This window comes from Oreochromis niloticus, linkage group LG1, assembly GCF_001858045.2.
Source record: "Oreochromis niloticus isolate F11D_XX linkage group LG1, O_niloticus_UMD_NMBU, whole genome shotgun sequence".
NCBI lineage: Eukaryota > Metazoa > Chordata > Actinopteri > Cichliformes > Cichlidae > Oreochromis > Oreochromis niloticus.
In genome coordinates, this window is record NC_031965.2 from 10,771,408 (window position 1) to 10,799,181 (window position 27,774).

The following is a 27,774-nucleotide window of genomic DNA, read 5'->3' on the forward strand; positions in this document are numbered from 1 at the left end:
CAAGTCTACTCAAGGTTTCGAGTATTAAAGTTTTTAAAATCAGATTTTCCTTGGCCAATATTTCCATTAACAATTCAGTGTATGCTTAATGCTGTGTAGAAAAATCGGTTGCAATATGTATGATGTAAAAGAGGCTATAGAACTAAAATTTATAAAGTAGAACTTCATTTAAATGTTAACTTGGTTACTTTTACTTGCAAACACTGCTTTAGAAGCACCTGATTCAGTTAATACCACTGCCCAACTATTGAAGCAGAATAGTGTTATGCGAGTACTTCAAATTCATACTTGAGTACTTAAAAGTACCATCGGCATACTGTGGATTCCCATGATGCAATGAGCCTCTTCTCTATTCATTTACCACTACCCATCCAAAGCGCTTCTATTGGCTTTCTCAGTAAGAGCAGTTTGGCTGATGAAAATGTGCACTCCTTAATGTTCATGTATGTTTTAGGAAAGATCAAAGAGGCTTTAAATTGAACATTTTTTAACAACTGTCTTTATTCAGAAGCTATTAAACATGATTTTAAAGTCCTCGTGGCGTCTTGAAGTTCATCCCGATGGATGGCTGAGTGACTTGAAGATTGGAAAGGCCACCAAAGTCCTACAAGAAGAAAGTTTTAGTGATTTAAATGACCAAGTTAAAAGCTTTGACACGACAGTTCAGCTAGCAATGACACCACAGACTAAATAAAAACTAATGATAAACATTAAACTGAAATAACTCAATTTTTCAACAAGTGACTTTGTTGCTCAGACTATTTCTCATTTTTACTCCGACTGGATTACAGGTGGATGCAGCCATTGTGATGCCAGTCAGTGTTTAGTAAAGTCCAATTATGAAGCCTCTAGATGAACATTTCCATCATCATGTTAGCGTTTTCCACAGGATGTAACATGTCCAGGACATTTTTCTGAGCCCATAAACTCAGAAAAATGTTTACAGAAGTCGCAGAAAAAGGAGAAGACATGCCAGTGTTTTCTGTTTCTATATTTGTTTTCTCTGCTTATTAATGTATTGGATTCTTAATTTTGCTCACCCTGCTCTAACCACACACCAGAGCTCATCAGCCTAAATGGACGCATGACATATAAATATGGGTGTACTTTAACTCTGTTCAAAAACTCAGTCAGTTGTCAGTTAAAAATGTAAATGTCAGTTAAAGAACAGGTGATTGCTCCACCCTTTTAATGCACTCATTTAATGTGTGTAGAACTACTTCCTTCCCACGCCCACTAAACACACTGGTACTTAAATGGCCATTATTGATAAATTACATGTGGCAATTTCTTTGCAATGTGTCCATTATGTTCTTTATCAAAATATTAAGTGTTACTAAAGGAAATCATATGTCAGGGTTCTGCTGCAAATTCAGGACTTTCAATTATGTGGCAACCAAGTAAATCAGCAAATAACATCTGACACTCACCAACATCTTGAGCATTTCTTTTGTGTCTGGATCCACCTCAATGATCTCCTGGTCCAGAGCAGAAATCTACAGGATGAGAGACACAAATGAGCCACCTGAACTGTCCTTTCACCTCCATGTTTACTCCAGCAACAGCTGGAGAGAAATGTTCAGTGACAACAAAGATGCTTAAGGAAACCCGTGGACACTCGAGCGGCAGCAGCTCAATGTAGCCCGACACAAGGTGTGCAACCTAAGGCACGGGGAGGACAGAAGACAGTGAACTGACCTCTGGGACGTAGTTGTCCCTCCTCTCTCTCTCCTCCTCCTGCAGCTTGATTGAGATTCCTCTGACTGGACCACGCTGGATACGCTTCATCAGATGTGTCACATACCTGAGACACAAGTGAGCAAACACACAATTAGAAACCTACAGCAGATTAGTACACATCATTTTTTTCTGACTGTAAGCAGTTCACATTTCTATGTACTCCAAACCTCCAGCAGCAAAATAAAAATGTTTCTCAGTTTATAACAGAACAACTTTTATGATTTAACTTTTGTTCAGCATGTCTGAAGTTTTAGCTAATTCAGACCAAACACATAAAATATTCAAAACAGTAATGGTGGAGTTTAAATGAGTGGCTACTGTGCACCAGCTCTCAGGTTCATAACAGAAGCACATCACACACACAGAATCTAACAATCTGAGAAAAACGACTTCAGCTAAAAACAACCACTTCACATGAATCGTCTTCCAAGCTCATCAACTCGTTTCACCTGCAGAAACATGGTTTCACTCATACCAGCTGAGTATTTTTTTTGCTTTTTTTTTTTTTTTTTTTTTTTTTTTTTTTTTTTTTTAAATTAACCAACTAACCAAAAATCCCCCAAAACAACCTCCCCCCGAATCACATCAGGCTGACAGGCAGGGTACACCATGGACAGGTCAGCAGTCTGTCACAGGGCTCATTCCCACTCACATGCACACTTAACTGCATGCCTTTTGAGTGCGAGAGGAAGCGGGAGTACCCGGAGAGAACATGCGAACTGCCTAACAGCAGACTTGAACCAGACCTCGCTGTAAAGCAAATGCACTGTCCCTAACCTGAATCACATTTAAACTTTATTGCCAATCTGGTTCTTCACCGCCTTCATTCAAGAGACACAAAGAAGATATATCTTATAAACAGAGCTGGGCGATAGAAAGATAACGATATGTATTGCGAAATAACTTTTTCTCGATAGAAAAATTAAACTATTGCGATAGACATCTCTCTTGTCCTCTTAAAAAAAAGAAAGAAAAAAAGAACAGCCAATCCAAATTAAGTAGCGCAGAGCCGAACCAATCACAGCCACAGCGTCACGTCACGTGACTTGTTACGTGCAGCACAAGTGTCAAGGCGCACATGTGTATTTGTTTGGGAAGCAGCCAGCCGGGCTGCCCAGGTAATGAAGGAAGTGAGTGTGCTGACTAGAGAAAAATCAACCGAGGGCGTGAGCGAAGGTTACCGAAGAAAAAACGATGATGGTTCCAATGCCGGAGAGCTTGTCGAACAGAAGGGCCATAGAAGTTCCGTAGTGTGAAGGTATTTCGGCTATTTCAAGTCTGACAAAAAACAGTAGCGCGCACTGTAAATTGTGCCGAAAGCAAGTCTGGAAATACAATAAAGCGGTGCATGCTCAGTCTCTGACTGAAAGCGTCATTCGGCTTTTGTCAGACTAAAGTAACTGTTAAAACTGTTTGAAAAGCTAAGCTATACAACAAGGAGAGATTGAGAATTTCCTTTTAGTTATCAGTTTATTTGATATTGACAAAAGTTAGTCAATTTTGTCTGTTCTTCTGTAAAACAAACTAAGATTTATTTTTAGAATTAAAATTTTGTTTCTTATTTTGAAACTTAAACGCTTTAGCGGCTGCGTTTTGTGTAGTTTGCAATATTTGCCTTTATTTATCCGAAACTGAAGTCTCATGTTCCTTAAGTACATCTACCCTGTTGAACTTATTATGGGAAATAAATATTTAAATTAAAACAAGCTGCTAATTATTTCACATTTTACTTGTGAGCAACGGCACATTTAAATCTTACAAATGTAGTTATTTGGCTTATATCGTGATATATATCGTTATCGCCTGAAATGAAAAAACACATCGTGATATGAAAAAGTCTTATATCGCCCAGCTCTACTTATAAATCATGTGTCACCTTTTTCTCAAAAAAATGAGAAAACCCAAAAAGCAACCCCCCAAATAATAATAATAATAATAATAATAATAATGATTAAAAAAAAAAAATAGTAGATGCCACTCATGTAAAACACAACATATCAATCTCATTCAATATCAAAAAACAAACCTGCACAAATGAAGACAAAGCCTGAATTCAAGAATAAAACAGCATTCATGTTTCATTGACATGACGAGCTGCAGGAAATCAGAGGGAGGAATTCTCAGAGGTTCTGACTTTGAGTGCACCATCTCTGCACCCCAAACATGCAACAGCTGATTGGAAAACTTCATTTTTTTTTTTCCCCCAACAGCTCCACCACAGATTTGCTGCTTTGCAGTCCTTCAAAATCCTTACTTAACATCACTGGAAACTGATGACATAAGCATTTGCCTAATTCTGATTGGCTGACAAGGGGCACAGATTCGGGAAGTTTGTTTTCACCATGAAAAACAACTTCAGAGATACGGCATGAAAAGCATAGACAGTGTACATTTTTCACTGTTTTTAAACAATCTGCTTCACTTCAGCTCTTTGTTTGTTCCAACTTCACTCTTCTCCATGGCCAATGGGCCACCAGTAGACAAGTAAGAGTGGCCCACAGACCGGTTATACCACATACTTTGTACACTGCCTCCATCTGACAACAAAGCTCACTGCAGGTAGACGGGCCATCACTGGACTGCCAGCGAACTGCAAACACCCTACCCCTGCGGTCAGACTGAGGTCAGATAAAGTTCAACATAAATTAACCACTAGAGTTTTTGTTTTTTTACATCCGTTTTGAGCCACTTTAGCACAAAGGAACCACACCAAGGGGAAAACCAAGCCAGAGTTTGATTTAAAGCTACACTTGGAAAAAATTACTACCATCTACAAGTCAGCTAGCTAAACGCTTGGCCCCACCAGACCTCAAATACATCTATGTGGGCTGCTCTGACATTCTCCTGTGCGGTGTGCTCTGAAAGGGACAGAGGTTCATAAATAATGTTTGATCTCTCAGGATAGTGAAGCTGTGCTGAAGAAATAACAGCATGCTGTATCTGAAATCCTCTGCCTTAAATCTGTGCTTAACAAATCATGATCTCAGGCTAAAGCAGGAGTGCACACAGCTGAAACCCCACTCACCCTGCAATCTTGTTACGCAGAGGTTTGCTAGGGATGATGGCGATCTCCTCGCACACCCTCTTGTTGGTGTGGAAGTCATTGCCCAGTCGTGTGTAGTACTTCTCGATGATCACCCTGGCGGCCTTCTTGACCGTCTTGGTCCTGACTCGACCCTGAAGGAGGAGGAGGGGGCACACAGACTTTTTAGATTTCACCTGTATGAATTGCTGAAGAAGGCATTTCAAATATCTTCACTGATTCCCCCCAATAACACTGTCTGCAGTTTAAAAACTTTGGCATAAGAGAAAAGGTATGACAGCTTTTAGTGGCAAAGTGTGTCACGCTTGACTACATGTTAAAATCACGTAGTGACAGATTATATGACGGAATGTCAAGTGAGTTTAAACGTCTATAAATCACATTTAACGGCTTATTTAACAGACGAAACTTATATATTTAGACATTAATGGCCAATAAACGTTAAAACATATTTTGAGTACACTGAACACAAGCTCATCACCATCCTCAAGTCACCGAGCAGCTAGACCCCGTGCAAAACATTACCACGGTAAAGACGGCTAAAGACTGAAGTCAAGTTGTCCTTATGAACAAACTTTCCTCCAACAACTAACAGACACAAACTCGGTATGAGAAGCATACAAACACGAGCGGAGCCAAACTGTTGCCGACTGCCCGTAAAGGTGCACCGCGAACCTGCGGCTTGGTGCCCGGTTACTTCGGGAGCAGTCAGTCTGTGTTTACATGGTTAACGCCACCAAAGTGCGTCGAAAACCCGCTTTTATAAATCTTCGTGTCGCCTGTGTGCAGACTGACGGTAGTAGCCGCTCGGTGACGGGACAGCCAGTGAGGATTGTGAAGGATTGTGGAGGACGACAAGATGAAATGCTTTCCGGGGACCCACCATGTTGACTCGGACCGGTGGAAAAGGGTTAACGAACGCTCACACCGGAAGTTTATAGTTTAGAGGCAGCGCTGCTACAGCGTAGCGAGCAGTGTCGCCGCCCAGCGGTGGGAGGAGAAAACTTCACGTTACTGTGAACTATTTTTGTGTTACGCACACAAATCAAGATTTGGATTTCTATCTCAAAATTTCAACTTAATAAATCAACATTAGAATTAGGATTAGTGTCAGGGTCATGGTTAGTGTTGAGCTGAGCCTTAAAAACTCAAAATGCTGAGAAAATAACTCAAACTGACACACACACACAAAAATTAAATCAACATTTTGAGATTTGAACCTCATTTTGTAATTTTGTCTTACAGATGACAAGTTGTTTTAACAGCACAAACATTCGTTCATATGCATACACTACTTTGCAGCAATACAAAAATTGAGAAATAACCAGTTACATTTTTTTAAATTACAGTCACCTTTTTATGTTTTTAACTAATTAGACTGATACAGTAAATTAAAACCTGGAGTGCACTGCTCAGAGGTTTAACATTTTGCCACAATATGAAATTATTTATTTTCAAATATTTTCTGTGCAAAGCAGCCCCATGGGACTAAGAGTGTCTCAGTCCAAGATGGATTTGGGGAAATTTGATTTTAGAGCATGAAATATATTTCAATTTTTTAAGTGACAGTTTTCAAGCTGTCTAGAGCAGCAAGATATAAATCTTAGGATTATAAATATATTCATATATATATAAATAAATAAATTTAAAAAAAAGAAATCTGACCTGTCTTTGTTAAAACCATTTCACAACTTACATGATGCTGTAGCTGCTGAATTAGCATTTAAAACTACGTGCAGTGCCTTATTGATTGTGACAGATGCAAAACAAAGCTTTTGTACCTCCAGCACCAGTTTGTTTTGAAATGGTCCGTTTACATTGGCCGGCCATAATGGCATTAAAAATCTTTAAAGAGCAAAATTTGAGTTTGTTATAAAATTCCAATTCTAACTCAAAACCTGCAGATTGACCTTTCCACATCTTAATTCAAGTGAGCTTATTTGTGTATTTTCTTTCCTCAGCTATTTGATGGTAAAAGCTTTATTTTTAATGAGCCACATTCTTGTTTTGGCTGCTGTGACACAAATGTCCATTTTTATCAACCCATCCAACTTATTTGCAAGCCTAATATTAGACATTTGCCAGTCTATAGGTATCAGCATTAATATCAACCAATACAATTAAGAAAAAGATGGGAGAAACACCCTTCAACCTTGTAAGAGCTGGTGTTGCACTGTTTGTCCACCAGAGGGCAGTATAAAACTTCCACGTAAGGAAAAAAATATTGGCTGATATATTGGAATATCAAAATTTTAAAATCTCTAAAATATTGGTATTGGTCTCCTCTATCAAACTCTAAAACAAACTATAACTTGTCTTTAAACAGCTGAACTGATAGAAAGCGTCAGAGATCCTTATGCAGACACTGAGCTGAAAACAGTTTCCTGTTTTTGAATATGAAGGTCCAAATCTGCTGGGTTCATAAGTTACACACATTAAAAACTTGATCAAAGTCAAAACATTTCCTGAAGCAGACAGTACAAAAATCACGTCACAAGAGACATGCCCACAAGGTGGAGAGATCTTTTATTTTACATAAAAAAGGGTGCAAATTGGAGTTTTCCCTTTAGGTGTGGAGGGAATAAAAAGTGATTTTTATAAGGTTCATGTGTGACACATTGTATTATATGAATCCAAGGAGAAAAACAAAAAACAAAATAAAACATAGGCATCTCAGATAAAAAGGACCTTTACCTTTCTGCAAATCAAAAATATGAAACCATAAAAAGAAATGTGGGTCCTTCATTCTTGAAGCCCTTGACTAACTCATTCAAATACATTTTTGAAGTGACATTCATATTTCAGCACAATAATATCTATTTACAGTTTTAAGATTCCTCTTAATCATAGGCTCTAAAAAAAACAAAAACAACAACAACAAAAAAAAAAAACTGCCGAGGGAGGAGGATAAACTCTGGAGCTGTACAATTTGATTTTCCACAGTCAGGGAAAAAAAAAGAAGAAAAAAAAAAAAAGGAAAAAATGATCAGAGAATGCGATTTTATATGGATTCCCAACAGAAAACAGACTACAATTGTGAACTCTGTACAATTTACAGTTCAAATAATCATCACAATATTGTAGCAAATGTCACCCAAGGCCTCTCCCTCAACAACAACAACAACAAAAAAAAAAAAAAAAAAAAAAAAATACAGTAAATCCAACACACAGTAAGTCTACAGTACAGCAACGAGGAAAAAGTGCCAGAGAACCCAAAGAGACCGAAGCCGTTCATTCACACTTCACACCGTCCTCTGCTTTGACTAAGTTACACACATCCAAAGTCTGACTGAAGTGAACTGTGTAAGAAATAATGGCCGCTGAAAAGGAACGAAGACATGAAAATGTTTGATGTATTTTACATGAGGCCTGGAAGCCAAAACTGACTCACTGACCCAACAGTATACGAGCCCTACAGGTGAGGAAATTTGCTGGAGACAGAGAGAGAGAGAGAGAGATCGTCTCCAGGTAAGCCATGCAGATACAAATCACACAGAGCACTCCTATACCACTCTGCATGAGGCCAACAGCAAGAAAAGCGGATACATCAGAGTAACATATCGAGCATTTCAGCCGGGAGCTGAAGAGCTGGACAACCCGCAAGCTTTAACGGAAGAAGAAAATGTCGCAAAGATGATCAGTCACAACATCCGACTCGGGAATAATAAACCTGGTGTCCGGTTTCTCTCCAGTGACATCGTGAATGAAAGAAACCAATGGGAACGACTCTTGAAACACTTTCACTGCAACGCTTTGCTGCGCTGAGCCACGTTTGCTGGAGGATTCTTCCCAAAAATGACAGCGGACCCCTTCAAGGACACAAGGTGGAATGCGATGATCCAAAGACAGAAAAAACTAAAATAATAAAACATTCAACTTCATATTTTCCTGGCACAGGTAAAAGGCATGGGCTAGTAGTAGTCTCAGGAAATGGCACTCAGGGAAATCCATGGGGGGGGAAAGACTGAAGGCTACAGTCTGGATATCCATATCAGAATACTTTGAGTTTTTTCCTCAGGCAGCTGGAATGAAATGGCCAAGCCGCTGCTGATGAAAGCAGGGGCAATCGCAGGCAGCTGACATCACGTGTTTGTCTGGGGAAAAAAATAAACTTTAAGAGGCATTAAGACATATCAGAGACATGAATACCTGTCATTCAGATAGCCTGGTTTTCCCACCGTTCCCCTCAAATCCTATGTGTGGAATTACTATGGTAACGCCCGAGAAAAGAAAAGGGGTAAAAAAAGAAAAGAAGAAAAGGTCCCGTAGATTTTCAAATTCAAGTACTTTCAATAACACAATAACTTAGACCCCAGAGTAACCAACGTGTCAGGGGTTAAAAAAAATAAAATAAACTGGAAGCTATACAGTGTAAATACATATAACAAGCAGGTTTACATACTGATTCATTGAGAAAAATCTGCAACATCTACAACATCATATTTCTAAAGATGATGGAGACAAACCTGAAACTCCACTCATCTTGGTCTTGGATGAATGAGTGTGTGTGTGTGTGTGGACAGAGGGAAATGGAGTGAATGGAAGCTGTCATGGCACACACACACACACAAACAAAAAAGTGGGTGGGGCAAAAAACAGAAGAGAGTGTGTGTGTGTGTGTGTGTATTCCCTGCACCCTATAGGGAAGGCCTAGCACACGAGGCAGCTACAATTAAAGTAATAAGCACATTTAAAGTACAGTATTAAGAAGGCAGGGTCTCGTCAGGGAAAGCCGGGGTCAACAAATGTAGTGCAGTCATGGTCTCAAGCTTGTTTTTTGTTTGTTTAACCTCTCTTTCCCCATAAAAACATGGCTATTTGGAATGGGAAAAAGAAAAAAAATTGCATTCAACAAATTCACATTAGCATAAGATGTAAAATTTAAAAGAAAAAGAACACACATATGGTAATTCATTCTGTTAGGAGGATAGGCAAGGTGACGTACTGAGGATTTTGTTTCAAGGCAGTCCTCCGTGACACTAAATAAAGATTGAGAATGGTACAGACAGGTTCACTTCTCCGCCCTCTCTTTTTTCTCCTCTCCCCGTGCTGACAAGGAGAAGGGGGTTCAGCAGTCGTCCAAATGTCACACACCACTTTGCAGCACGTGGGGTCTTCACACTGGTACGCACAAGGGTGACTGGGGGGCGGGGGGGACATCTGTAACACCGTTACACATCATTACACCAAAACGTTCCATTTGGCATCACTTTCTTGGGAATACATCTTCAGTGTGTCAACAAAGGGGAAGTCATTAACTGCTCTCACACTAGCTGGGAACAGTCTGCAACTCTTTATTACACAGGATACCCAAAAGGGGAGGGGACGGAAAAAAGAAAAAAAAAAAGACACTGAAATCTCACATTAACTATGCCGCCAACGTGTCATCCAACTGGTGATGTGACTGCGGTCGGTTGGTCGGTCAGTAGGTTGGTCGGGGGGTTAAGGCATTGGACAGAAGCGTTTCAGAGGCTGTGATTCTCCAAAAGCGCCTCACATCACTTTTTCCTCATGTTATTCCAAAGCATCCCCCAATGTCTACAAGATCAACAACATTTCAGACCCTCCCACCTAGTTTTGGTCACCTTTTTTTTTTTCTTTTTCTTTTTTTTTTAAACATTGGTCTCAACTCCCCAACTGCAATTTCTTTCCTGTGCACGTGACAGATTATATAAATGCTTTAAAGTCATTTATTTTACTGTCCATACATTCAGTGCGTATGTGTAAGAATTAGTAGGAAAAACTGGTGGAAACCGAGATAAATAGCATAAATAGCATTTGTTTTCCCACTCCCCTGCATCTACAAGTGTCATGTTGCTGCTCAGCGAAGGGTAGGAGCAAAAACTGCAGGAGAGTCCAAAGAGACTGTAGTGTGTTTTGACAGCAGCGAGGTTAAGGGGAGCGCTTTAACCAAGCAGCATGAGCAGAAATCATCCTCAGAGAACACTGTACACGAGGTGTCTCTGTTGTCTGATGTCTCAGGCCCCGGTCCCAGTCCCAGGGTTGACCTCTTTGGAGGACAGGGGGAAAAGAAAACAACAACAACAAAAAAAACGTGCAGAGGCCAAATGGCAGACTGATGCTCTTTGTGCCTGTATGTGACGATAGGCGGTTACACTCTTGGCTCTTCTTGTGTTACATTCAGTTCCTACATCAGGAATCATCATAAAGGGCTTTGTGTCATAATGAGTTTGCAAACTGAGGGCGGGATGCATTTAGGAGATTAGAAGGGAACTGAAGTTAATGATCTTATGAGTCAAGCAGGACTCGTAATGAACCAAGTTTCCACAGGAGGTGCCATCTCTTCCTCTTCAGGAGAAAAAAGAGAAAAAAAAAAATACTGATGTTGGGAGTCTTGGGGGAGGAAGGAAAAAAAAAAAAAAGAGAGATTATCCTCTGCAAAATTCCATCAGAAAGGTTTTTCCCATTTGGCCGACTGACCTGCAACACAACCCGGCACAGCTTGACAGAGGGGTGGAGGGCGAAGAAGAAGGACGAAAAAAAAAAAAATCCCACGAGAAGACACAAGCATCTTGTACATCTCAGCAAACCGTTTTTAAACTTGTCCAAAAAACGGAGAACAATTCAATCAAGATCTCTCAGATGACTCCCTCTTCTATTCTGAACGGGACCTTACTGATTTCTAATAAAATCACAATCGACTGAGCCGAACAGTTGGAACGTTTCAGGCTGGTGCTGCGTGATCATTTGTGCCGTGGCGTGTTCTTCTTCCGTTTCCGCTTGAAGAAACAGCAACACCTGCAGAAAGACGTGGACGTTAAATGAGCGCGTGGATGAGAGAAGCGTCAGATGGAGCACGAGAAAGAACAAACACGGCAGTGTGTTAAATATCACAGGAGCCTCATCGGAGTCTTATTTCTTTGTCTTTTAAAGCAGAACAGTAAGAACTCAGTAACACCTTAACATGGACACGATGGATGTACTCCCATCCACCAAGCGTTTGCGTATTCACCTCCCACCATTTTAACAGACAAATGGCAGAGGAACAAAAACTACAAACTGACTCTGAAGGTAATACTTCTCCTAGGCAAAATCTTTAAAAATAAATAAAAAAAGAAGCAGTGAACACAAAAGTCACAGGACACGGTGAGCCTCAACGGTTAATAAGAACATACAAAGACAAGAAAAAAGCAGATTAAGACATAGGACAGTGACTGGGTACCCTCAGATTCATTTAATATCTAACAAATAGTGGTGTTCCATGCAAAAAGGCTGTAACCTAAAGTCAAATGTTTAGTTATAAAGGAGCCATAATTAAAAAGACTTTTCTCAAGCACTGAGTTTTTCTTTCTGGCCTGATATTATGTATTAATGTTTGTCAGGCAGCAAGGTTTAATAAATGCAGAAAACGGGCAGAAACTTGGCAGTAAACACAGCTGACAGTGTTTGTGGGCACTATATAATATGCACCAGTGAGAGTCTGGTTACATTTTGTAAATAACTCCACTGGGCCCAGCCTAGGCTGGTCCACTCCCTGTCCCATGAGTCTGATGTGGACGAGCAGAGAGGGACTCACCACAGGTTGAGCATTTTCACGCAGCTACAGAAGGAGAAGGAGGAGGAGGAGGAGCAGGAGGAGGAGAGAGGGAGGAGTGTAAAGAGAAAAGAAAGATAGATTAATACAGCGAGACCGAGATGATGGGGCTGGGAACATGCCACACAAACATGCACACCCACGCACCAACAGGACACAGGTGGACACAGAGACAGAAAGTTAAGAGAGGTTAAAAGAGAGAAGGTCACAGAGAAGGTCACAGAACATCCCTGCAGCTTATTATGTCTCCTAGAATTCCCGGGAACGGGGATGATACGGCATCACATTTTGAGCATGTTTCTAAAATGTTAGCGTAGGCAAAAAAATCCTTTAACAAAAGCTGTTTGGTGTGTAGATCATTTTCTCCTTATACTTGCTGTATTTTGTTTTTCTCTGAATATTTCATTTAATATGTTAAACACAATCGACCACAAGAGTTGACATTTAAGTGCTCACTTAAAAAACTGGCAAAAAGTGCACTGTGGGTGGCTAGACTTTTTAATGCTACGACAAGTACTAAGATAATGTAGTTTAACTATTCTTGTTTAGTAAAACAATTAAGTAACTACATTTGTTCTATCCCATAAATAGGTGAAAATATTAATGCAAAAAACCCCCGAACATGCAGGTATTCAGTCGCGTGACCACTAATCATGTGACGTTAACTTGTCTCCTATTTTGGACACAGGATGCTGTAGAGTCTAATGGATCAGTCTCTAGGCCCACAGGCCTGGTTCCACTACAGCTCACAATGTTTGCAGACAAGTTAGTTTCATGCAAACTACAAGTGACTGTGTCAGTCCATTAGCGCCCAAGCCGAGGTTTTCACTGCAACACACTCTTTGTGACTACTTTCAAATGGAAAAAGCCGGCAACAGCCAGCAACCACTTGCCAATAAAGTTGGGGAGAATAGACATTTTTCCCTAGCAACCTGTGTTTGCCAGACGGTCACCAACCAGTCTCTAGGGCTGTGCAACTGAGGCTTAACATTTTAAACTGGTCCTATAAAGACAGCTGCTTGTCTTTTTTAGATTCAGTCCATGATTGTGAATAAAAATGTCGTATTATTTCAGCTTAATTACACCAAATATTTCCTTTAAGGCCAATTTTAAATAAATTTGCCATCATTATGTCATTAAAAAAATAAAAATAAAATAAAATTCTTGTTTGATGGGGCATCAAAGAGATGGGCACAAAACACACCAATCATCATATCACGCAATCGTGTGAAAGGAGACAACAGCAGCAAGGCCGGCCATCTGGGCAGAGACAGAAATGAATGCACATTAAAAAGAACACGCAGCTCGGAGATTCAGGAGGAGACTCGCAAAAAGGAAACAATTTATAAACACTGTTGTTAAAGACGGTTCATGGTTAATCGCTTCAGCATTAAATTTTCCCAGACAGCTGAACTGAAGCTTATCTAAAACAAGTTCATAGGTAATTATATGTAAAGCATACTAGAATGTAGTATGCAATAAGTGATTTTTTCCTGGGGTGTTTGGGGGTTTAATAGCGCGCAATAAGCTCTGAGGTGCGCTCGCTCTCATTTTGATGTTGTCAGACATGTTACTAGAACACCAGTGTGTACATAAACTACATGAAGTAAGAGCATAAAATGGACCAGCAATTCAGCAAGGTGTTCTGTTAAACACTTAGTATTTATTTATATATACACTGTTAAAGTTTGTCAGGGACGTGCTATGAAGTTGAGTGCTCACGATGTTTTAGCTGTCGAGCAGCTGCCCGAAGGCTGCTGCCAGAAATGTCTTAAAATCATCAAAACAATTTTGTTTTTGGGTTAACTACTTCATTTTTAAGGCTCTTACTGATTCTGAGGTTACTTACTCAGTGGGGTGGTTATTAAAAATTGATTTTAATTGAAGAAATTTGTGAATAATTGAAAGTAAAAAGTAAATAATTGATTATCCTCTGCTCTAATTTTCTCAAATTTTGTTTATTTGCATGTAAAATTAAAAGTTACGCACAATCTAATCTAATTTGCTTACTTATATTTCTTTTCTTTCTTTCTTTTTTTTTTTTTTTTAAATTCCTCTATTTTTATTGGTCTTATTTGACTTTGTTTGATGTTTGGACTTTGTTATTTTAATGTAAAGCACATGGAGCTGAAAGCGCTGTATGAAATGGGCCCAGCATCATAAATCTTTCCAGCGCTGAAGTTAAATTGGAATGGCTGCCTCCCTCAATCAAAGCAGTCATATAAAATAACTAGCTTATATCATAAAGCATGGTGGATAAAGAAAATGTGTTTAAAGCTGATTCCTACATTTCTGTTATTAATTCCGTTTCAAACTACGCATCTCCTCATTATTATACATTGTTTTGTCTGAGAGCTGTGTGAATCCTAAGAGCTGCCCTCACTTCTTGTCAGTCAGACGAACCGATCTTCAGCTTGCACAGCAGTTTTTTCAGTCGCTGGCCAGCCATGCAGAGTGGCACCATTCCAGCTGCTGATGCTTAAGACTGGCACCATTTACCGGTTAGTTCCTGCTACCAGCTCAAACCAGTGCTAACACTAATTTAAATGATTTTTACACTGCTTGTGTGCTGTAGAGATTGTAGTTTATGTTAATGGTTGATCGGCTGGGCACAGGCATGAGGGGGTGCATTAGTTAATCTACAGTACTGTGCCAAAGTCTTGAGGCAACCCTTCATTTCTGTATTTTTTGCTGCCATGGAGCCAGGATTTCCTGTAATTTTTTTAAGAGCTCTTGAGCAATAGTTCTCCAGGCATTCTGTCGGCCAGTGGCTGCTTTTTTTCTTCAGTATGTTAAACCACTTAACACTGACCTATGAATTACTCAAGGATAAAATGGCACCTAATTCAAACGATGAACTAGCATCGTGTCTACACATAAACAACTTTGCAAAGAACTTTAGGCATATTGTTACTAGCAGCCCATCGTTAAAACAAAACTTGTTTCCATTTTTAAGTTGAATCTAGGAAAAATCTTAAAGATAACATAGTTTGATAGATATAAAATAATAGTTTTGTATTTTTGCTCCACCGGGGTGATTTCCAAAGAGCTATTAAAGAAATGAGGGCTGGCTTTTACTTTTGCACATTACTGTAGAATGGCTTTTTTTTTCTTTTTACAGAAAAGGAAAATTCACAGAGGGATATAGAGACTGGTTGCAGATCGTAAACCCACACACCCAGACAGATAAGAGGGGCAGGTGGAAGATGACAGCTGGTGGCTGGAGCTGTCACAATTCCAGACTATAGCAAAAGGAGACAGAGGGAGGGAAAGAGGGAAAGAGAGGAAGCGACAGATGGACATGGAAGAGAGTCGTGGTGGCTATATGACACATACTTGGCCTCGTCGGGCGGATGCTCCTCTGGCGGAGCTGTAATTGGGGCGTTGGAATGAACAGCCAGCGGATCGTCTGCATTCAGTTCCCCGTTGGTTGAGCTTACCACCTGTGACACAGACTGGTGTTAGTTCAGTTAAACCACTTATGTGTGTCTCAGTGCACACAACAGATACCAGACACCAGACACTGCTGTGACAGAAAGTTTACCTGGTTAACAAAGAACAAGTTAACGCAAATACCCTAGTTCATTTAGTTTTGGGAGAAACTAGTTTCGTGGCAGCAAAACCCCCCCCCCCCCCAAAAAAACACCACAACATGAAGAAAAACCTGGCTTGCAGTCTGTGAATGGTGTTGCTACTTTTTTTTTTTTCACTATTTTGTAGCTTTAAGTCATACAAGCATAGTCTTGTTGTGTGTATCGATATTTGCCCCAAAACAGCAACGACTCACCAAAGTTAGAATGTTGAAATGCTCCAGAGAGAAAAAAATAAAAGACCTTCAAGAGTCAAAACTTAATCCCAAAAGACAGCACAGGTTGGGAGGGAGGCAAGCAAATTTCAGATTGCAGTAATTACAATATCACGTAAATACAGGGCTGTAGTCCAGTTTAGCTTTCCATCAACAAACACACTGTGTTCCTCCAGTATATAAGGGCTAGGTCTCACCAGTGACCACACCTGAAACTAAAGTAAAGACTTCACCAAACATGGAGAATTACAACTACATGTAGAAAACTCATTTTAATAGATTTGTATAGAGCAGGGGAGGGCAACTGATTTTCCCCAAAGGGCCACATGAGAAACTGGTACTACTGAGAAGGGCTGCACTGGTAAGCTAACAAAGAAACAGTTAATATTGAGCAGAACTGAGTTCAGCTTATTGGTGCAGTCCTCAACAGTTTTGGTTTATCATGTGACCCCTTGGGAAAATCAATTGCCCAACCCTGGTATAAAGCGAAACTGCACCAACATCTTTCTGTTGCTTGTGGAATCCATTCAGCAAACCTATAGACTCATTACTTAAAAATAAAAGGACTTCTTAAACACACATAAGAGGATTGGGGCCACTGAAGAAAAAAAAAAAAAATTATTATTTTTATTATTTATATAGTCAAAATTCTTAGTTATTAAAATTCAAGCAGGAATTCTGGGGAGGAAAAAAAACAAAAAAGTCATACCCCTTGTGACCTTAATCCTGCTCTGTAAAAACATGTTTAGATGAAGGACAAATCATAAAATCAAGATGCCACTAGCAAGAATGTATTCTTGAACTTATGAGCCTGTAAAAAGAAGCAATGTTTTTATCTGTCACAAAAATGGGTTTGTGTGCCCACATGCACTCATGAGTACATATAGTTTGTGAAAAATAGAGTAAAGTGGATTTGTTGGCTTTTTGGACATATTTAGGAAAGCAAACATATCTTCTTTGAAGATACCACAATGAAAATTCTCAATATTCCTGTCTAGAAGAAGTAAGTAATCACTTGGTTTCAAGCTAGTATTGCGATGTTAAGCATAAATAATAATTTCTTGTATGCATTCTTGAATGCTACTGTCCAGACATATTTCATATCTGAAATGTGACTATTGTAGCCAATCTCATAACCCTCCATGTGTTCTTGCTCGGCCTTGGTGGATTTGCTGTGTGCTTACAATCATTACACTGTTAAAAGGTGACCTCCAGGATTAATAGTTCAATCGATTAGCTTTCTAGTCCCTGGGGAAGAAACCCCAAACCATATCTACTAACATGCTTCACACTGTGTGTGTGGGTCTTCTCCCGAAAAGCTCTTTGGTCTGTGCCAAACACATCTACTCCTACTGTGGCCAAAAAACTCTGTCTTTGATTGGCCCAGGGCTTCATAGGTACAAAAAGACACCTGAATGAGGCATAGCCATTTACTACCCAAATGTTTGAATTTATAAGAATCCTGACAGCAGAATATGCAAAGGATAGGACAGGACAGATAGGATAAGACAAACTAGCAGTGCAGATGGTGGGGTAGTAAAGTGTAGCCAGACTGTAAAAAATTAAATGTGACTGTACGTCTACTCACACATTTAATTTCATTTCACATCACGCACTTGTTGTGGATCCACTTTATCATACGCAATCAGTCAGCAGCGTTGCTCACACATGTGAGCCAAGGCACCATAGAGACGAGTAAAATCAAATCTCAACTTGAATTCCACTCAGTGTGTCTCGGTTTCCCAGAAAGGCACATCCCAGATGTCTGAACGAGTGTCTAATTACGAGCACACCTATTCAGTCTTTTTTTTTTTTTTTTTTACCTTAACTGAACCGAGAGAGAATTCCTGAGCTGTATAATGGCTTTTAAGGAAACATTTCATGCTAAAAAAGATATTATTAACTTGGCTTCCTTTTGTTTTGTCATGGTACAGGAAGAAAAAAAAAGAAAAAAAACCCCCAAAGTCCCTGCCTGCCTCTTTAAAAGCCGAGCCTGTCTTGCTGATATGCCCACTTTTTCCCCCCAACACACAAAAAAAGAAAAAAAATCTGTGTTTATCTGTAAACTTCCAGGTTTACTTGCCCAAATATATGAAAAAAAGCCAACAACTTCCCCTTACATTTTCACTTGATTGAATATGTACGCATCAGTAGATCTCAGGATAATACACCTGACTGTGTACGAAATGTTGGAAAAAAAAAAAAGAACATTTAAAAAAAAAAAAAGCTTTCTGTAACAGTGTAGCAGTTATTCTGACAGACATAAGTTGTGTTTGCATTAAAGGACAAGAGAGATTTCGCTCTTTGATGATCTATACTTTAATGAGTTAAATAACTGATTCTGATGTGTAATATAATAAAGCCTGAAAAAGCCAAGTCCGATGACCACGTTGGTCACAGCACCCTTTTCTCCACACTGTGTTCACAGAGTGCCACGTTTCTACCAATGGCACTCCAGGAAATGATCGGTTTCACAATATATCTATAAAAAATGTTTACATTTTCAAACTATTTTCACGAGAATGCCATTTAATAAAAGGAATCCCCAGAAGCAAAAGAAACCCTGTTGAAGACAGAGACGATCTCTGGAATGGGCTAGGAGACAAAATTACACCAATATGTTCCTTTAAGCATAAAGGCCTGTAATGGTTTAGAAGCATGCAATTAGCTAGCTATGCCAGGTCGTTCTGCCATGCAGAAGGCTTCTTGATCTTGCAAAGAATGTCCAAGCATCATGAAGAGTTGTAGGACTGGAGATCAAAATGCCCCAAGAAGGGCTGCTGTTTATAAAGCTAAATCACACTTTCACCATCTGGGGTGGGTAGCACCAGATGACATGCATATGGTGGAGCAGAAAATTAACATTTCCCAGCCAGGGGCAAAAGGGTTGGAGGGGAGGAGGTATATGGTTGTAGATCTGTCTCACACATGAGGCTAAAACACTAAATAAATGCAATTCATGTCTGGCATAAAGCATTAGTTACTATATCAGGGTTTTGTGATTAATTATGAGCTTTTAGATAATGAAGATGAATAAAAATGCCAGTTTAGTAGCAGAATTTTTTGCAAAATAATATGAATTAAATGCTTGAGTACTTTGCTCAACACGAGTTTCCTAAGTATTCATAGTTGTTTAACTTGCAAATAAAACTTTTGTCTCAAAATAAGACTAATCCCTTCAAAACATATCGTTTCCCAAGGGGGGGGGGGGATTGTGTCACACAAAATGCCTTTGCGCCTTTCCCTTCCATTTACAAGCCATATTTATGAGTGTATTTATCTTTGTTTGGATTATTGAGACAGATCTGACTCCATAGAGATTGGGTGGGGGCTGCCGGTTGATCAGGTGAGGGGTGTATACCTGCACTGAGCCCCCGTGCCTGTCCGCTGTCAGGTGGGAGGTCAGATAGGAGGAGTTTGCTTGGCGTGCGGGCTGCACCTCCCATGCTCCTCGTCGATCTGAGGCTGCTGTCTGCTTAGGAATCGGGGGTGGCGTCGGTGATGTGAAGGGAAGTGGGTTTGAAAGTGCAATGGGAAGGGGAGGGGGGTGAAGGAAAGATGGATATTTGGGTGTGCGAGGCAAGGTAACCATGCAAAGCAGCATGAGAAATGGAGAAGAAAAAAATAAATAAATGAACAAAATTGAAAAAAAAAAAAAAAAAAAAAAAGTGAATCAAAATCATAGCAAGGCTTCAGCCATAAAACTGAATCAGAAACTAATGAGCCTGAAGCCAAATGGAGCCAAGCTCACAGGTCTTAAACTTTGGCCTCAATCTCATTACACCTGAATAACAAAAAATAAGCATAAACCACTAACAACTAACCTATTTAAATGCTCAGAGCTTTATAAAGCCAGCCATTTATTTTACAGCTCATCTTCATACCAGCAATTAATTAAATTGCAATCAAAGCAAATGTGTTTACACACACAAAATTGGAGATCAAATTCAACCAGACTAACTAACAGCTATTGAAATCCTTCATTTGTAGCATAGACTGTGACAATTCAACCCTGGCTCTGAAATTTGCATTTAAAGCACCCAAGTAGCAGTGAGAAGCAGGTGCACCGACAACTTGGGCACAACACCCATATATACCCAAAAAAGTTCTCCCTAAGTGCATCTTTTCTACACTGTAGAGTATGTGAATGATTACAAAGCTTTATTTCAGTCAGCCTTCATCTTTGTGGGCTGCTGTTAATTAGTTTAATTTAATTTACGGTCTTAAACACTTGCCAAAAGTTTATCTACAATATCTAAAGCGCACAGTAAATCCAAAAACACGAAGGCAAAGATGACTGGGATAAATTTGCCCTGATGCCTTAAAACTAATTTTCCAGCATTTAAATATACACAGATGTTCAAAAGAATACTTGCATAGCACATCCTATTGTCACTGCATGCACATAAGCTTTGCTTGGCAAAGAGATCATCATACAGAGAGTAAAGGGAGTTTCAGGCTGTAATGCACCATGGGTCCACCCACTGGACCACAGCATGGCAAGAAGCAGTCTGGTCCCCATTGCTCAACCGGACGTACCTGGTTTCTGATTGGTGGGTGCTGTGAGGGTCGGTCTCTGTGAGGATGGCTCTCTCTCGTGACTGCAGATGCTCCAGAGTCTATATGGACAGACCCCACCGGTGTGGGCTGAGGGGAATAACAATGAATTCAGCTCTGCAGTCAAACAGGTGAAATTACTAACATGTAAAATGTGATCCGTTACTCACAATCTGCCTGCCAACCCAGTCGTAGGTGTAGTCAAAGGTGTATCCTTTTCTCTCGAACAGTTCCGTGAACAAAGTCCTCAAATATTCATAGTCTGGCTTTTCAAAGAAGTCCAACCGCCTCACATATCGCAAGTAGGTGGCCATCTCCTCTGTATTACACAGAACCAACAAGAATGTTTTCACCTTTCATGAGGATAAATCCGTACGAATTGTGTAGTGGGACGACATTTAGATCATTTTATCTGAAAAATCAGGTTACATCTCAGCCAGTATTCACACTATCAAGGCTCTCAATAGCATACCTGGAAAGTTCTCACAGAGGACCTCGATGGGAGTGTTTCGTTTTGTGTCTCCAATCTTCTGGTATCGTTCTTTCAGTGTGTCAGCCTGAAAAAGATTCAAAGCAAAGTGTTTTTTCTTGTTTAAAATGTCTGAAGCAAACGCTCTCTCTGAAAAATCAACTGAGCTTCCATGAGTGTAGTATTGTGTGTTTCACAAAGACAGTTACAGCAAGATACTACTGATCACTTTATTGCCATCAAGACCATTTAAGGTTTCTTGTTGCATGTTCAATCCAAGTAAGGAAATCCCAGAAAGCTGATTCTGTTCATCTGGACGTAGCGTTTTCAGTGGGAGAAACGTTTTGTCAAGTGATGAACAGAATCAACTTTCTGGGAGATTTTCAGGTGGTTAAGCAGACAGGATTCAGAGTAGTAAGCAAAGAGGAAGAGGAAGCTTACTGCTTCAATTAACAACCAACTGTGCCACTCTGGTCACATTAGCCTGAAGAAAAGTTTCTAAAGACTTTGAATTTTGAACTGTGAGCACAAAATGACAGCTGGTTCATTTTCAACTGTAACTTTTGTTTAGCCTTATTTTTTAATATTCGTTAAGAAAGACTTAAATGTGCCGATGGAGAGATAAACACAATGAAAGCTGAAGTCTTCAGAAGTACATTTTCTCAGTCAGTTATTTTGAACAGACTTTCAGCACATGCCGAAGCTACTCATGGGTAAATAATATAAATTACACAGCAACTCGGAGTGTGTTAGAATTTAGGGTTATACAACGATGAGAGTCCTGATGAAAGAATCTCGGAAACTGTCCATATACTTTACATACCTTTAGCCCTTGCCAAGGTAGACTCCCACGAAGAAAATACATGAACATGTGGCCCAGAGCCTCCAGGTCATCTCGCCGACTTTGCTCTGCATCAACAGATATGATAACATCTCACTGACACAATTCAACAACTATGTGCCAAAGCATCTGTTTTACAAACAGACATCCCAGAACAACAACAACAATGAAATCACTCTTACCTTTGCCTAAGTGTGTATTGATGGACATATATCGTGCAGTACCAGTCAAGCTCTTGTGCTCCCGGTAGGGAATGTGTTTTTTGGTCTCGGGGTCGATGTACTCTTTGGCCAGGCCAAAGTCAATGATGTGAATGATGTGTTCCTTTTTATTTCCTTGCCGTCCAATGAGAAAGTTTTCGGGCTTTACATCTCTATAGATAAGATTTTTAGAGTGCACATACTCCATTCGTGAAATCTGGTGATGAAGAACACATCAGTCATGGTAAATGAACAAAATTCCTTAAATTGGTCACTAAATCAGAGTCACAGTTTTTGAAAATGGGTTTTTCTGCTGAGCCAAGTTGACATTATTTTCTCAGTTATAATTAATTTCAGCATTATGGTTTATTAAAGAAGCACGACAACTTTTAACACTTAAGTTTAACTTGTTGCACTTAGAGTGGAATCACGGTCTTTTTAGGGAAAAAATTAAAGATGAGCAACATAGTAAATTCATAATGTGGGGTGGATGTGATGCAGTCTTTAGGAAACCTCTGTGCTGAGCTTCTATGTAGGTCTTTACATTTTTTCAGAGGATATCTATATTACAAGAGCACTGCAGTTTTTGTGCTGACAAAATAAAACGTCAGAAATTTTGATGTGCATAAGGCGCCTCAAAGACTGGGTTATTACACCCTCAGAGCTGCTCAGACTTGATGTGAATCAGTGGTGGCTTTGCTCTTCACAACAGCTTCCAGTCTACCCAAATCTGCCCAAAAGAATGCATATACTAACAGATTGCTAATCTGCATACTAGGTAATAGGAGACTCACTCTCCACAAGCTCCAAGAACCTCAGGTATTCAGGCAAGACTTGTAAAATCAGCTATATGGACAGTTTATTCAATATGAATCATTTTGTGCTGGAAATTCTGGAACATAATATAAAATGTAAAGGCTTGGTGGATTAAGCCTCTGAAATATCCAGCCAGGATAGGTTTTGAAACAAGGGTTCATTCCTATAGTATGAAAATGGATTGTACTGAAAATATGTAATGAACTGGAAATGTAAATTGTGCTTGACTTGCCATGCAAATTATTAAACTACAGTAAATATTTTATTATATTAAGTAGCAAATAGTTTGTGCCATTTCTGCATGTAGGTAGATGGTGATTTGAACCATTTCATAGAAATTTCACAGAGTTTTTATGTTCAATGTATTTGATTTCATCAGCCATAGTAAGTGAGTAGAAGACTGTTTTTGTGATGGTGTCATACAAAGCTCCAAACCCACCAGCTGAATTGCTATCATTAACACGGTCTTCAGTGAAAAGGTCCGGTCGCACAGGTCAAAGAGGTCTTCGAGACTTGGGCCGAGCAGCTCCAGTACCATGGCATTGTACTTCCCACAGGGCCCAAAGTAAAACACCTGAGGCACACCTTCTGCTAAAATACAAGGGGGAAAGAAACAAAAATTACAAGGCGACACAAACCCAGTAGCTGTCTTTATATATGTTATATATTTTCAAGTATCTAAAAGTAATCCAAGACAACTCTCAAAAGCTGGGTATGTCGTGTTTGGGGTAGTAAACACGACACACAGAAAAAAGCTCAGTGTTTTTCATTTGTATACAGTATTTAAAATCCTCTGTTTATTATTCCCGTCTCCCTTGACTAATGACATTTCCAACTTGGGTCCAAGGTCAACCATAAGAGGCCCTCAAATGGACCGATAGGAGGAGGAGCACTACGAGGTCGTTGAGGACAGAACAGAGAAAGCTGCTTGGTAAACATTAACCCTGAGGTGAAATACTGTGTCATTCTGCCTCTGCAAGCTGAAAACTAATCTTTTCTCTGCCTCATATCACAACCTCCCAGCTGAATTATGATCTGTCTGCTCTACTCACTCTCACTGCTCAAAAATCCTGTCCATCTGTCAACTCGGCTCTTATTTTACCTCTTGCCACAGTGTAATTTAGTCTTGGGTGATCAGTCCGATGTCACTGGAACTTGCAGAAAGGCTAGTGCTCTTTTACTTCTTTGTAAAATCTGGGAATGAAAGCTCCTTCTAACTGTTAAACTTGAAAAAAAGAGCAACATGTGCATTGATTTCCTCCTGCAGTTTTAATTGCAATTATGGGCACAAAAAGGCTGCACATCACAGAATCTAAATATATATTCAATCTGCAGGATTTACAGTTATATGCACATGCAATTCATAGTTATTTTTTAATCATAATTGGTGGTACATTTGTATTCTTTGTTGTTATCCTGACCACCGCCTGAACTTTAGTTTCAAAGAACAGGAAATCAGGTCAAACTGTTAACTGCCTTCAGGGAAGTATGACTCAAAGTTTGGCCCTACTTACTTCTAGTCAGAGTCCTATTAAAAAAGTCCTCTCAAGAAACTTCAAAGGGAGATCCAATCATAAGGACCTTGCTATAATAGAACAATAAAGCTATACTCAGTCCTCGGACATACAGTATAATTGCAAAGTTTAAAAAAAAAGAAGGATCCTAAAGTCAGTCTTTTTATTATCAATGCATGCATTATTAAAACTCCACTCAGCCAAACAACCTCTAAGCAAATAATTTTATAGTGAAATCTAACAAAGCTCTAATAATCCCTTTAAACACAACACTGAAATGTAAATTTGCATCTCTCTTTCAATGGACAAGCTTGAACAGAAAAGAAAAAAAAAAGTTATGGACAGGATGTCAGTCCCCATTATACTGGTTTGGTGTATTATTATATGTTCTATGAAGGTAGAGTTGGTTAAAAAAAAAAAAAGTTAAGTGACCACACTGTTTGTTTGTTTGTCAAAATAATGGCAAAACAAACAAACAAAAAGCTAAATACAAATAATACTCCCAAATTTTGTGCACTGATGTATTTATATTAAACATGTTGCTGAAGACATTTGGCTTGCCAGCTGGGTAATGGGAAATGCACTGCAGTATGAAAGGTGGCATAAATGCTGTCAGCAAGCATATGGGCATGTAGGAGTCATGCTGCGCTCCATCCTGTGCTTCTGGACACCATTATGTAGTTCTGTGGGTTGTTAATTGTACCATAGGAATGAGTGGCTTGAAACCCTGTGTGCCTGTGGGAGGCCTAAAAATGTGTCAGATTGGAGATGTGCTGTAAATAAGTTGATAAACAGTTTAAAACAATATGGATCTAGCTTTTAACTAGCAACAGGGATGGTCAAACCACCGTTGTCTACAGCACAAAAGTTAAACAAACATTAAAGACTGAACCTTTTTGTCCACAACCACACACTGCAATTCCACAGGAAACCTCAAACGCCGTTGGAAGCTACCAATTTTGCAGGTACCACTTCTCTCTTTCAATTTTTGTAAACATAAAGATTGCAGTGCCTGCTCTGTGTGCTCACCTGGTCTGTAAGAGATTCTTCAGTATTTGCACAGGGCACAGACAAAGTCTGTATTTTCAACAAAGTGGATAGGATGCAATAGTGACTGAATACGGAGAACAGCACCGAGGGATTGCCTTTATAAGAGCAATATATTGTGAAGGAAATATGCACCTAAAACCTGCATGAATCTACACATTGCTCGTGAATGCATGATAAATGAACACAGCTCATCTTAGCCCAGACACACTCCCCCAGTTATGCACAGGTTGTGACACTGAAATCTGTATGTGCAATTTTTCAACCCGAAGTCAAGGATCAAGTCTTCCACAGGACCAAAATGCCACATAACTGTCATTTCTTTGGTAGACATGTAGACCAGATTGTACGACAAGAGTGCTGAAACGTATCACAGAAAGACTTTGTAATCAGGTTAGAAGAAAATGAATATCTGTAAATATCTTACAGAAATTAATTTTGGATTAGTGTGTGACGCTTTCTGTGTAAAGATCGCATGTTCTCCTCATGCACGCGTGGGTTTCCTCCCACAGTCTAATATAATGCAGGTTTGGCGAATTCGTGACTCTAAATTGACTGTAGGCGTGAACGCCCTTTTCTCACTATGCTGTGTGTGTGTGTCAGTGTTGTGAGAGACTTTATTTGTCCAAGACTGTACTGCGCTACTCGTCAGCCACTGTAAGCTAGGAGAGACTCCAGCCCGCCATAACAGGATAAGCAAATCAAAGACTGGTGGACAGATTTTTCCACTGTATATTACTAATGGGTGGGTTTTACTGAGAAAATTGTGAGCAGGCTCCTCGTGATGGTTCTACAGCAGCTCTACACCAAACTCCTGGAATACAGCCAGCTCCTGCCTGATGCAAGATTTTGCACATCGTGCAGATCTGCCTTTGATTGGCTGCCTGCACTACTGCTATAGCCTGCGATTGGTTGCTCAGCTCTACCCTCAAATCAACATCAAGCTGGCCCCTTTCAATTTCTAACAGACGTATTTGCTGGCTTGCTTCTGTTGTTCAGTGGCTGCTTTCCCTAAACCTGTGCAGATGACTGTCAATGTGCTCATTTGCTGGACCAATTATTTGACTACTCTGGCATTTTCTTACACATATTTGCATTTCACCTGTAAAAGCTCAACAACCAGCATTTAGTTTTTGCCGTTTTATTAATTAATTTGAAATAAAATCTGAATTCTTTTAACGGTTTCGTGAAATAAATATCATTGTTAACAAAAAAACAAACAAACACCAACACTAACATGCTTTTCCATATTTTCAGTCTACATACTGTTAAAAATTGATGTGGACATATTTACCAGTAAGCATGTATGCAGTAAGCATATATGAGAGTAATGCTTGAACTCTGTTAACTCTCTCAAAGCCATTTTTTTCTGCTCTTAGTTCTGTCTGATGTCATAAAGAGTAAAGAGCCTTAACACTGATCTCTCAGGCACACAGAGAGGCAGCCAGTCATAAGAATGGAAAACAGGGAGGGTGGTCTTAAAGATGAAGGAACTAAAATGGGTTGTTTCAGTGAGAATGAAGTAATGGTCTGCACTCAGGTCCAGTACAAGATAAACAAGGGTAATTTTGAACTGAGAATTGTGCAAAGCTACTCTAGGAGTTTAAATGAGCATAATGAATCCCCTTGAAAATGCTGTGCTTCCTGGAAGTGACAAGAAATCAACATCTGTAATTATACAGCAACTATGGTGTTAAAAACAAACATTATACTCTATCATTCTATGCAAAAATAAAAGCTGCAGGAAAATCCTGTGGTTCTTTTCAATCTTTAAGTCTCCCTTTAAACGCACTCAAGAACATTGGGCTCTTTAATTTCTAAAAGCATACAAAAACACCACTTTATGGTTTCTCCAATCCCTCATTTTCTCTAATTATTTTCACTCAAATCTAACTGTGTAATGAAAGAAGCTACATTTTCGTCAACATATATCTATGATTTCCCATAAGTGGACACACACACACACACACACACACACACACACACACACGATAAAACCTTTGGCCTTTTCTTTACATGTCGGTAAAATCTATTAAACTGTGTCACCATTGGAAATGTTTACTCGTTGGGCCATGCAGTGCTTACAGAGATGGTGTAGTGTTTCATGACGAGGCCAATACCTTTAACAGCTCAACAATCTCCACCCACCCCTGAACAACCCCTCACGCTCTTAGAAACATTTTTTTA

General features: G+C 39.6%; 2 protein-coding genes across 9 annotated transcripts in view; both read right to left on the reverse strand.

Moving 5' to 3' along the window:
* Window positions 1-476: 476 nt before the first annotated feature.
* LOC100699764 (40S ribosomal protein S17) lies at window positions 477-5,758 on the reverse strand. The gene is made up of 5 exons (XM_003450784.3): window positions 5,667-5,758; window positions 4,766-4,917; window positions 1,699-1,804; window positions 1,431-1,496; window positions 477-604 (listed from the first exon to the last, which is right to left on the reverse strand). Exons 1-5 carry the CDS (start codon window positions 5,667-5,669, stop codon window positions 527-529), a joined length of 405 nt encoding a protein of 134 aa, XP_003450832.1. The 5' UTR covers window positions 5,670-5,758; the 3' UTR covers window positions 477-526.
* A 1,534-nt stretch (window positions 5,759-7,292) lies between these two features.
* csnk1g1 (casein kinase 1, gamma 1) overlaps window positions 7,293-27,774 on the reverse strand; it is a 33,957-nt gene continuing 13,475 nt past the window's right edge. Inside the window, exons 5-14 of one of the 8 annotated variants that reach the window (XM_025901899.1) lie at window positions 23,466-23,614; window positions 22,193-22,427; window positions 21,993-22,078; window positions 21,173-21,257; window positions 20,871-21,019; window positions 20,683-20,790; window positions 19,505-19,615; window positions 15,675-15,781; window positions 12,321-12,344; window positions 7,293-11,542 (exon numbers count right to left, since the gene is read on the reverse strand). In XM_025901899.1, the coding sequence (XP_025757684.1) occupies window positions 11,488-11,542; window positions 12,321-12,344; window positions 15,675-15,781; window positions 19,505-19,615; window positions 20,683-20,790; window positions 20,871-21,019; window positions 21,173-21,257; window positions 21,993-22,078; window positions 22,193-22,427; window positions 23,466-23,614 (1,109 nt within the window). In that variant the 3' untranslated portion in view covers window positions 7,293-11,487. Of the gene's footprint in view, window positions 11,543-12,320; window positions 12,345-15,674; window positions 15,782-19,504; window positions 19,616-20,682; window positions 20,791-20,870; window positions 21,020-21,172; window positions 21,258-21,992; window positions 22,079-22,192; window positions 22,428-23,465; window positions 23,618-27,774 lie in introns of all 8 variants that reach the window. The other 7 variants (XM_019353486.2, XM_025901958.1, XM_005455695.4 and 4 more) reach the window with 7 other exon arrangements.